Source organism: Ammospiza caudacuta, chromosome 1 (genome assembly GCF_027887145.1).
Source record: "Ammospiza caudacuta isolate bAmmCau1 chromosome 1, bAmmCau1.pri, whole genome shotgun sequence".
In the NCBI taxonomy this organism is placed as follows: Eukaryota; Metazoa; Chordata; class Aves; order Passeriformes; family Passerellidae; genus Ammospiza; species Ammospiza caudacuta.
Genome location: NC_080593.1, coordinates 81060117 through 81072966, shown reverse-complemented (window position 1 = coordinate 81072966; position 12850 = coordinate 81060117). Strand labels below are relative to the sequence as shown.

Below are 12850 nucleotides of genomic sequence, written 5' to 3'. Positions count from 1 at the left end.
TTGCAAAGGCTATCCAGTACTTGGACAGCTGAACAAATACAGGAGAACAAAGTGTAACCCCCAACAGATTCAGACAGCGCACTAAGTTTAAGTGGAAGAAATTGGACTTCATGAACTAATTTGGTAAATCTGAAGGCAGAAAACAGGGCAATACCCTTCTGTTTTATAAGCCTTCACCCTAACACAACTACAGGTTTCAAACTCAATTTGACTTTGAAGACAAATAATGTTTCAATGTCAAATAAACAAGTTAAAGCCTTTCTTTAAGGTTTCCAGCTCTTATTAACAATCTTTCAAAACTGAGAAGGCAGTTTTTCTTAAGAGTGATACCAACTGATACACTAATTGTTAATTTTACATTATAGTTGGGTGCTCCTGACACGAAGATATATCTGCAAATAGATATCACTAGTTTAATAAAGCATCTGAAAACAGGAAAAAGTATATCAAAACCACCTTAATAATGTACAAGTAAAAAGCTCAGGAGTCTAAGTGAGGCTCTGTGTTCACAAAACCACTTAGGATATTCCTTACATGTTCATAACAGGAGGTTACAAGTGTTCAACAAGGAAACAAAAGTTGTCAACTGGCAAATTAACTGCTATTATCAGTATATTATGAAATTACATGTAGATGTCTTCTTTTACTCTTTGAAAACACGTGGGTATAATTTATATTCACCTCATATTCCTTCTACTTCTATTTTTCAAGCACCACTACTCTCCCCGCCCCCCAAATATATATAGTCTTTATCTTATAGGACAAGAGCAACTTTAATATTTGAATAAGTTACACCTTCACATAATTTTAGGAATTAAAAATACCTTTTTTGCTGTGTGAGGAGACAAGCCAGGCATTGAAATGAAGCATACCAGACAATACCTACCTGGGGAAGAAAACCACAGAAAAACAGAAGAAACCAGAGTTTACCTGTTTGATAATATTTGCACTTCAGCATGCTTTTCTTTGTATGTGGTTTTGTATCCCTGAATAAAGGTCAGGTAGGATTTGGGAGTCACATGTGTAGAACGTCTGTATCTTTGAAAGTAATCAGAACACTTTTCTGCCACTCCATCCTGGAATGAGCCCATACACTGCACAATTTCCCTCTTTGTATCAGCACTGCAGTCCATATCAAATGAGGACAGGAAGTGTTCAGACACTTAGGAAAGAAAGAAAGCCTAAATGTAAGTAAATACTTATAAAAGCATCTTAGCTAATAAACAAGTCACTATAAAACAAGTCAGCATGTAGTATCTTGGCTTTCGCCCAGCTTCTGAAAACCCAGTCTTCTTTACTCTTCACCATCAGATTCTGAATATTATTCCACATGTGTCAATAAAAAGTATAGCTAAGGATCTGTCACTATTCATCTCCAAAATGTGCAACTGCTTTTTCACTCTGGACCTAGCTGCTACCTACCAGGGACTGGATAATCACCACCTTCTACTGTATGCTCTATCACAGACATATTCACAAATAATCTCTTTCTTTAGTAGCATCTTTGCATTCTTTACAAATACTTTTAAGACATTTTCACAGGGAATTTTTCTTTAAACTGTGTTCAAAACCATTCCTCTGTTAGAAATATTTTGACAGCTTAATAAAACAGGCATTTAAGAAGAGAATACCGACATCAAATTTTAGAATCAATTCAGTTTCTTCTGGTAAAATTCAACACAATTAAAACAGCTACATGACCACTGATCAGAAAATTATGTGTCTGCAAAGATAAAACCTACCCGTACCTGCCACCAGCGCATCCTTAGGCCATCGGCTGAACCAATCAATAGTGCATCCAGAAATGAGAGCAGGGAACTTCAGGGCCCTACTTCGGAATTTTTCACCTACTGGTGAAAAGCAAAGAACTACGTGAAGGTTCTGACGGACTCTGGCCATGAAATAGTCATACAGAGCTTCACTGGTTGGAGGTCTTCGTGGATACTCCTTTTTGAAGAAGGGAATGAGGTCACTAATGATCTCATCTACCTCATCACGTGCAAATAAGTTTGAGACCTTTGGGAAAAGGAAGATTTTTCATGCTTTTTGAGATGATCCAAAATAGAGGATACAGCAAAAGGTTCTTTTAATACACACCATTGTAGGAAGGGACATACATCTCAGACACTGAAATTATTAGCACCCCCCAACTCCTTTCTTTAAACAAGAAGTTTTAATGAAGTGATTCCATCAAATAGACTGAAATCGAACTTGCTGTAAATTTTAAACCCCACCCTCCAATAGCTTTCATTCCTTCTCTTTAACTTCTAATAACTAGTAGCAATTACTCTGAAACATAACCCTAAAATAATAAATAAATAAATAAAACCAATAAAATCTATCAATTCTGGACATGAATTTACCATACCAAAACTAACTGTACACTAATAGTTAATTTAACAGACAACTTTTAAAAACATCAGTAATAGTTCTCAAGTCCAAATTTTATTTTTTTAAAGCTGTTCTCATGTCCCTTGAGATCACTTCACTCAGTCTAACCGGGGATTTTGTAGATTTTGGAGACTGCATTCATTTTTAATAATATTTTAATGACAAAAAGCACTTGAGTTCTAGTTTTTGGAAGTGTACCCTTGACTTAAAACAAAATATTCAAACAAACTCTTTCATTGCCTCACAATTATGAACTTTAAAAAGCAGAAAATTTATGATCTTACCTCTCCTGATGACAACACATTGTTCAAGTATTCCAAGAATGACTCATCTTTGATCTCATTGTCTGTAAAAAGAAAACAGGTGCCTTTGCCTTGCAGTCCTGCTGTTCTGTATAAGAGTTTCAGATCTTCCATCAAGTTTAAAGTGTTGTATGATCTACAAAAAAAACATGTTAGTTGAACAAATACTCATCTCTTTTTAAAAAAGTCTTCTCACCAAAAGGGTAAAAAAACCTAAGCAAATTTAAGTCAGAAACAATGTCTTGGAACTTAAGGCATAAAGGTGCTTATTTCAGATAGGTTCTCTGATGAGACCCACACCAAGGGACATTCCCACATGTGACCCTACAATTTCTTCTGCAGCCAACACACCTGCAAAAGATTTAAAATAATTTCACTTTGCTAAAATGACATTTGAGTACCAAAATTGACCTGTCCTACAGACAATTAGGATGGTATTCATTCTGAGACTTTCAGAGGAGGATTTATAATTTTTTTCATCTTTATTTCAAAAGACACCATACTGGGTTGAACAATGCGAAATAAGGGAATAATGTACTTGGAAAAGGTTGTCAAAATACTGACAGATACCTAAAATCTAGCAAATTAGAGGGCAGGGATAAAGATTTGTCCTCCTCGGATGACAGTATTTCAAATATTACAAGATTAATTCATAAAGGCCTTTTGGATAGATAAAGATTCGTCCTCCTCGGATGACAGTATTTCAAATATTACAAGATTAATTCATAAAGGCCTTTTGGATAGATAACCACCTAAAAACGTTTTCAGTACCATTTAATGTACTGTGTAAAGATGCAAAGATAACTTGAAACCGCCAATACTCTTTCTGTGAAGGAAACAAAATCATTTCCTACTCCAAAGATAGCAAAAATTCACAATTATTGTAGAAAATCACATAGATCTAGTAAGTTTCAAAGGATAGTCATGTCCTTCCACTCTATATGATGGTGATCAGAGAATGTGAGCCTGTTTTATTTATAGGAAGACTTAAAACACGAAGTACTTATTTAGTTAAATTTCAGGTAATGCTCACCTTGTTAACATTATCTGGAATGTGTCATAGCCAGCTATGAAGGATGCCAGTCTTGTCAAGCTCTGCTTTCCTGAGCCACCAACTCCAACTAAGAGAGCATTTCCATGAGGAATGCGAATCACGCGGGAAATCTGTGTAATATACCAGTCATTCATCGATACAATGTGCAAGAGTCACACACCCAAAAATTCTATGCTACCATATTACTAAAGTTATATTAGAAATTAAGAACAAATTAAAACTTTAAGGTTTAATTAAAGAATTCTATATTACTATTAATATATTCTGTGGACATTTGTACTTCACAATGTTTAGTGTTGACCTGTCAGATAGTATAGCAACCATTTGATTCCATCACTGTGTAGGTTCAGTTATCAGTAGAATTACATCTCCCACAAAGTAAATCTCAGCTGTGATTTCTTAGTGATGTGCTATCACAGCATGTTGGATTATCAAAATTGGGAAGGAAATAATTTCCCCAATACCATGACCTCTGGATAACTTTGGTAAGACTCATCTCATTGTGACTGAAGGACAGGTTGTCCCAGGCATGTTAAATTCGGGACAAAGAGTCTTCAGTATTCTCTGCAGCAGTTAATAACACTGCCTTTATAATGAAACTTGTTACAATTCTCATTTTCTCATTTACTTGACTGTAAAAATGCACAGTATCAAGTATGAATATTTGATCTCAGTGAAACATCTCCCAATTAGATCAACATTTCTTTCCCACTTCATTATTTATATTTTAAATCAAAAGGCAGTAGCTTCCTACTGCTCCACATTTCCCTTCCATTCAGGACTGTGCAGTGTAAACAAACAAAGCCTTTAGAATTCAGAGCAAAAAAAATTTCAGCAGTAACTGTGAACTTACTATGGTCTTACAGCCCATAGCCAAAAAAAATTTCAGCAGTAACTGTGAACTTACTATGGTCTTACAGCCCATAGCCAAAAAACAATGCCATGAAACATGGCAGCCCATCAGTTGCAAGAGAACAGATCCTCACTATACCCAGAAGAGCCTATATTAATATCCAGAGCAGCACAGAGCCAATTCCCTCTCAAAGACACAATAATACCATCCAGCTGGTTAGCAGCTGGTCTCCTCCATACAAGCAATGATGCACGGGATTGGCTTCTGTTCTCTTTATTATCTTGAACAGTTCTTTGATGACTCCAGAATTTCATCGTATCAGTAAACAACCTAGGAGACTTATTTACTTGCCCTTTCTCTGACTTACCTCCTTCTAAGCCATTAAAGATAGTCATGCCAATTTCCTCTAATTTTAAACCTATTAATTTTACATATTGAATGTAATGTATTTGTTATTTTCCATTGGTTAATGTTTCACAAGAAAGATAAAATCAAGTTTGAAGGCTTACTCTAAGCTTTATTATTCAACCAGAGAAAGAAAATTTAATTTGCACAACATCCCTGCAATACCACTTGTCATTTCAATAATGGCTATTAGATCTGTTTCCAGGCAGAGGCACACAAGCTGTGAATTGGAAACTTTGCTCTCTATTTAAGATATCCCTCAGCTTTAACTCATTCAAGCCATATTATGTCAGCTCAGATTAGGCATTACCTCAACTGTGCCTATCTTGCTTTCTCTTAGAAGCTTTCTCAGGTCTACACAGTTGTTCATGTTTCCAAGAATTTAAAATCATATAAACACTTTTTATCCAAGCAAAGCATTTTGCATAAAACATAAAATTATCATTTTACCCAAGCAAATACTAATAAAATATTTCAGGTATTTACCATCTAGCTACCCAAAGATATTTCTGATGACAGTTGGCTGTTCAGTGAAAAAAAATGTATTGCATCCTAAACTTATATAGTTTTTTCCTAGAAATAAATGAGAAACTTATTGGTAAGTGTGATGATTATTTACAATTGTCCTAAAGAAATCCAGAGCAAAACATCATTAATTTTGCCATAAAGCTTAGAAAGAAAGAGACTAATTTTGCAAAATAACAAGAATTAATGCAAAAATTTTGAAAACCGCAGATGCAATGTGTTTGTCAACTATAATTAAACTGTTTTGATATTTAATATTGTATTTGGGGGGAGGATGCAATTACATATAGAGTTATTAATAATTTAAAAAATACTGAAAACCTCAGTATTCTACTTAGGCAATAGGGGTTCTAGTGTTAAAGAAAAAAAAAAAAAGCTCTCCTGTGTATGAGCCTATTCTGTGTGAACAATCATATCAAGCTGTGCTGTGCTGAAAGTTATGGTCAGCTCCAATCCATAGTCAAAAGAACTTTAAAAGTAGTGAGCATACTGTGGATCTACAAAAGAATTTTGGACTACATTTATTCCTACTCTGCTGTGCGTGCTCCTTCAGAAGCAACCAATTATGTCTTAACCTGAATTTCATTTGACTCATTCCAAAGACAGGAAGGGCTCCCAGAAGAATTAAGGAGGAAGGTTGAAATCAAATTAGAATAGTTAGCACCATGATCCCACCAAACATAAAAGATAGGTATAATAGTTCCATCTGGTGCATTTTCTAAAAAGTTTTTAATAGGTTTTAATACCTAGTCACAGTGTGACGGATCAAATATTTGATAGCAATAAATTAGCTGCTGCAGTTTCAGAAGTAATTTACCTTGATTCATGCATATCTCTATTCAAAGGAGATGTGGGCAAGTGAACAACAACAAATGGCAATCCAGCAAGACTGTACCTTGACTAAATGAACCATGGCATCCTCGAAGAAAACCATGTCCATTCCAGTACCACGGACATTCTCATTGTATGCTTGCAAAAACTTATTTAAACGATCCCGTAGCTGATTAAATGAGGAGATTGGTTCATAGATTTTGGGAATATCTAAATTAGCTTCCTCTGGTTTCTCATCTAGAACAAAAAGCAAGTAATAAAACCTTAGCAGTTTAAATAATTGACAAAGGTTCAATGAGGGGACAAGTAAGTGAAGATAACTAGAAGTTTCACCACCCAGAAACAGGTTTATTATACATAATATTATATATTAGATGTACATATGAGAGTGCTGAGTACACTCTGCCTGCAAGAAATGGTAATTTCAGCAAAGTAATTTTTAAAGACAAAATGAGAAAAAAAACCTAAATAGCTGTCTTTATCTGAAACTTGAATGATGAAAAATGATACTTGTTTAGGTGCTTGGAAAAAAAGTAGCACCAGAGAATGAAGGTAAATAAATACTGCAGTTTAAAATTGCAAATAATCTTTTCTGTAAAATAAAAACAGTCTAAATTGATTAAATAATTGCTCTAGAAAAAACATACTCTTGAAATTAATAACTGCCACAACAAAAAATATATTCACCGCGAATTAGCATACATTTGTTTCCTTAGGTGATATAAAAGGCACAAGTCAATTCTCAAAGAAAGGAGGTAACAGTGCTGCTGCCTCATTTTTCCATTCATAACCTTAATCATGCTGAAAGGTGACATGCTTTCATTCATAAGAATTCTTACAGCAGACCACTAATGACAGTGTTGAGGATGGCTGGGCCCTGTGCTGACCCCTGGGATACATCATTGGGATGTGCTGACCATTGGGATACTGGTCTCTGATTAGACTTTGAGCCACTGAACACCAACCACTTTCTGGGCTTGACCACTCAGCAATTTTTAATCCATCTCACTTCTCATCCAGACCATATTTCATTAAAAAATACCTGACAAATCTCATTGAAACAGTGCCAGCAGACAGACATCAGGGGGCTTTTGGTTGGTCATTTGGATTTCCTCAAAAATAATACTAGTACAGTACATTTTGCTCTTATTTACATACATTTAGCTCAATTAGTTTCAGGATTTTGTGATCTATATATGCTACAGGATGTATTTTTCTAGTTATTCTAAATCATTCAGTTTTGCTAAACCTCTTCTAACTTGCTGAAGAAATATATAATTCAGAACATTATCTTTAATTGGGATAATTAAAATCAATGAAATAAATCATCCCAGTAAAATAAGTATTTCCCTAAGGTTTAGTAAAGCACTAGAAGCCAGTGTGAAGTTAAGGAACAAAAAGGTGGGGAAAAGAACTCCAACCCCCAAGTAAACTCAACTGTATTTAGAATAGTGTCTGTAACTTTTTTCTTCTTTCAAATTTTTCTCCATTTCCTTTCTATTCACCTTTCTAATGCTCATGCAATTTCAAAGGAAAAAAACCAACAGAAAAACAATAACAAAACTAAAACCCCAAAATACATATTTAAAAACAGATTTTAAGAAAATTACATTTTACCACAGAACCTATTCTATCAAAATACACAAATTATTAATTCTTTTTCAGCTGTCCTTTATATTGCATTTTTTGTTTGCTTGAAGTCACCTTAATTTCAGAACTTTTATCTCTATATTGCTTCTGCATATGAACACTCCTCTAGACTAAATCTAATTAAATCAATTGACTTCTTATTTTAACCTGTAAAAGCACTGGTTAAACTAAAGGAGTATTCCAGGTGGAAATCAATTTCTTACAAGTTGAATAAGACATTTAAACAAACTAAACCTGATAAGAAACTAATAAGAAATACATCAAGAACTTAACCTGCAGTGGTACTTTTACAGTTTTGAAAAATTTAAAATAATTACATCATCTTAATTCTGCTTCTACAGTTTTATTATTAATGTCCAAGGACAGTATAATCAAGTACAAAACCTAGGAAAGGGAAGACTTTTCCATTATTTAGAGAGGCAGCCAGAAAAACGTATTATTTTAACGTCTTGCTCAGTCTCAAGATTCATAATCAAAAGTACTAACAATCTCAAAACCAACTGATAAAAACACCTTTGAATAGGTAGAGGGTCTTGAGATCACTAGCACCACAAACAATTCCTTTGAAGCTAAGATGTAAAAGTTGACGAAGATCTAAGTCATCCTGTATTTCTCTCAGGGACAAACATATTGTTTGCTTTTACAACCCAGAGACAAAAAGATTATCTGGTACCAGTAAACATATTACTGATCTCAGCATAGGGCTCTTTGAAGTCAATGTTAGATGTAATTTTTAATATATTTAAGAGCTTAGAAATCAAGGTCCTGCTTGTACACTTCCACCACAGTGGGAAATACTAAATGCCATTATAGGAACAAATAAAACAAAATGACGCTTGTTATTCTTTTCATTTAAAGCAAAAAACAGAAAGGGAGTTCTCAAGGCTCAGGACTTAGGTCCTGAAATCCATTGAGGGCAAAATATAGCCTTTCTATATGAGAGTCTCTCGCTTTGTATTTAGATGAAGTTCCATGCTAAAAGGCATGTTACAGGACAGGTATGTTTAATCTGTCACCAAAAAAGGAAAATAATTTTGAGAAATACCTTTATCATTTATCAAATGTTGAGAAATACATTTATTTTTCAGTTCAATATGATGGTTTCTAGTGTGGACTTAAATTTTCATATTAAAAATCACTCCTCACTCTCTCGGTATGCATTCTGACTTACATTTCAGTCTTCTCTACACTGATGAAATTTAGCAAGTTATTTAAGGCTGTAATTATTTCCTTTCTTACACTAGTTTACTTTTACTTCTATTTTATTCCTTCCAATGAAATATGTCCTATCCTTTATTCTCCTTTTGTCACTGCCTTCTGTCCACTTCAATTGTTCAAGGGAAGGTTCAAATAGCATTAGCCATTCATGCCAGTCTCCAATTGCTCCACTCTCCATCATTGCAGTGATACCAACACAGATAACTGAATCATCTAACAACCTTCCCTAAACCCAAACAAATGTCTTCTGTTCTTTTGCAAAAATTGATAAATATTCCCAGGTAATTTAGTGAGGTCAGCGACACCACATTTTTGTTTGAAAGACATAAAGGTATCGCTATAAGTCATACAGGTTTTTAAAGAGGTTTAACAAGCATTCAGGAAAATTTGAATTAATAGTCATTTGTCACATTTAATAGTTACTTCCTAAAGAGTATTGGATTAGCCCAGAGACAGTATTTTTTAATCAGATTTCTGGGGCATGTTACCTACATTGCAATCCTTTATCTACTACTGAACCCCACCATTTCAGGTCATTCATAACAAATTTCCTTGATCCTTTTGGAATAAAAAAGACTCATGCTCACTATTTGGCAGTTCTGTCTTTCTGCCACACCAATTTAAATGAAAGCAAGGCTCTTCTATACAGACACTGGATATCAATACAGACTTAGAAATCCCATTAAGATAAAAATTTGACACAGCTGGTAACATAGATTACCTTCAAAGCCACTGGATGAAAAAGACACTTTTGATGCATAAATTCAGCATGAATTTTTACAACATATTTTTCATAGTATCTAAGATTATCATATCCCCTTGCCTAGCTTTATAATTTCCATGATTCTTAAAGTAAATCTTTACCAGTTCTTGCAGGTGCATCCCTTAAGAAGTCAACAAAGAATGCATCTGTTTCATGATTCAAGAAAGCTTTCAGATCTTCAAACTCCTCCTCAATGAGTTTTGCCACAGCTGTATGAAACCAATCAACATCTTCTGAGGTTGTGAAACGATCAGCAATAACACACTTACATTCATGCTTCCACAATTTTATTAGCACCTACATGCAAAAAGGAAAAAAAAATAAAATAACAGAAAGGAGGCTTTTCACAGAATCACAGAAGGAGAGTGGGCCAGTTTGGAAGGGACCACAGTGGGTCATCCTCCCTGCTCAAGCAGGATCATCCTAGAGCACATGGCACAGAATTGCATCCAGATGGTTCTTAATATCTCCAGTGAAGGAGACTCCACAACTGCTCTGGGCAACCTGTTCCAGGGCTCCATCATCCTCCCATTAAAGAAGTTCTTCCTCATGTTCAGGAGGAATTTCCTGTGAATCAGTTTCTGCCTGTTGCCCCATTCCTTGGCACCATCGAGCAGAGCCTGGCTCTGTCCTGACGCTCCCTTTTCAGATATTGGCAGATATTAATGAGGTCTCCCCTCAGTCTTCTCATCTTGAGGCTGAACAGGCCCAGGTCCCTCAGTCTCTCCTCTTAAAAGACTTGCTTCAGGCCCTTAACTGTCTCTGCCAGACACACTCCAGGAGCTCTATGTCTCTCTTGTACTGAGGAACTCATTTGGCTTGCAACAAAATGATACCAACTTTAAAACTTTGGCTTGCAACAAAATGATACCAACTTTAAAGCTTTGCCTTCATTTCTTAACTTAAAAATAACATCACCATTAGAAAATAAATAGTTCTTCAGAAGAGGTACCTTGAGCTTCTTATTCTGCCCAATAGGAATTTAAGATTATATTCAGTTAACTATGGAAGAAGTTTTAATCTAGTGTTCCAAAGTAAGGCGTACGAAGATTTTATTTCCTCAGCCCTAAAACCACATCCATACCAGTTAACATGTTTATGTATTGATGTTACATAAATCAATGTATGTAACATTTCTAACTTTTCTAACTGATCATTAAGTAGTAGATGGGTGAAAATATAAGCATCATGGCACTAATAATTTCATGGCAAACACAGATAGCAGTCCCAATGCTACAGCCAAAGCAGTTGGAGAACAACAATAAAGAAAAATGTTTAAGTGTTTATATTATCCCTTCTCCACCTTTTAACTCCCTCCATTTGGTCACAGGATGAAGGAGAACCTGTTGGGCTGCTAATATCAGCAGCACTCGTTCTAATCCTATGATATTACCATACAGTAGTAGAAAAAATTCCAGGTACTCCTTGAAGACCTTTGGGTCAGCCTACAGAACTCTGTACAATTGGCACATCAAGGCTCAGAATTAATATATAAATTTATATAATAGTATTTTGACCAATTGGTTTTTACACTTCAAAAGACATTAATAGTGTATATACATATATATATAATCTAAGTGCTCCATGTTTTTGCTGCAGAAACTAAAATCCATTCTGAAGTTTAAATTTAGATGCAGTAGAATTCAGGAGCTTATTGAACAGAGACGCACATTGCAAATGAACCGATTATTTAACAAATTTTACATGTTTTCCATCAGCATTGCTTTTCCAGCACTACATGTTTCACAGCTCTAAATTACTTTTCCTTAAAATAATTAGAAGAGAAATTATATTTTACTGGAAGAAAGATGGATTATGGAAAAAAAGAAACATTACTAATACTTCTTACTACTTCTTCCTTTTAAACCATAAGCCAGAAACAAATTGTTAGACAGAAATTAGGCAGTGACTGAAAGTCTCAAGACAGTAATGGAGAGGAGAAACTATTCAATTTTTTAATCAATACTTGAGCATTTTCATAGGGTTAAAGTAAATTCATTGCCTCTCACTTATTTTCTCACTTCTTTTAAATAAACTAGCATTTGTCAGTAATAGGAAAAGCAGATAGAAGCAAACTGTTGTGGCAAAAGAAGTAGGGATTGTCATCATTTTGAAACAAAGTTGTCACTTCAGTTGGTACTATAAAAGCTGGACTAAAACACCTTTGCCTCAAAAAATCCACTAAGTGCATTTTTTTAAAGCAAATTCAAATGCCAAGATAGACGCTCATCCCCTTTCCTACACTAATTATATCCAGGTCACTGATGTGCTGCACTTACCTGTGGTTCATTGATCACTTCTGATGTAGTGTTCAGCATTCCTTGCCAAATCCTCGAGAGATCTCGAAGGTTGAAGACATAATGAAACTTGGCTGGCGTGGGCAACATCTTCAGCTTGGTAATCTGCCACAGTCTGCGTGTCAATGGAACCAATTTGGCTACTGTTTTCTTCACATCGTCTGAAAATCCTCGCTCACTACAGTAGTGTCCTTCTCCAATTACACCTGTGGAAAGAAAAATTGCCAAAAGACATGTTAGCACAACACCAGGAGCAATGACTGTCCGAATCTTCTGTTTCTCTTCTTTTTCCAATCCTAAAAACCTTTTCAAATTTGTTAAAATGGCTTTCCAGTGTATATTTAAATTTTGATTCAGCCATTCTTAACACCATTCTGTCACCGGCTCAATGGCTATTTAACTTTTAATTAACAGCATATTAAAATGTTTTTTTCCTCATAAATTAGTTTCCACTGGCCTTGAATAACTAATCTCCTGCTGAAATCAGTATGATCCCATTCTTTGAGAAAGTCTAGTCTTTAGTCACTTATTCTTGGCAGCAGTGGCACCTGAGCAACTGTC

The 12850-nt window shown here is 35.0% G+C and overlaps 1 protein-coding gene across 1 annotated transcript in view; it reads right to left on the bottom strand.

The window, feature by feature from the left end:
* The window catches only part of DNAH5 (dynein axonemal heavy chain 5), a 116526-nt gene that overhangs the window by 32204 nt on the left and 71472 nt on the right, over nucleotides 1–12850 (bottom strand). Inside the window, exons 50-56 of the mRNA XM_058825320.1 lie at nucleotides 12272–12495; nucleotides 10094–10289; nucleotides 6426–6598; nucleotides 3727–3857; nucleotides 2676–2829; nucleotides 1749–2016; nucleotides 931–1162 (exon numbers count right to left, since the gene is read on the bottom strand). Of these exons, the coding sequence (XP_058681303.1) occupies nucleotides 931–1162; nucleotides 1749–2016; nucleotides 2676–2829; nucleotides 3727–3857; nucleotides 6426–6598; nucleotides 10094–10289; nucleotides 12272–12495 (1378 nt within the window). The remainder of the gene's footprint in view (nucleotides 1–930; nucleotides 1163–1748; nucleotides 2017–2675; nucleotides 2830–3726; nucleotides 3858–6425; nucleotides 6599–10093; nucleotides 10290–12271; nucleotides 12496–12850) is intronic.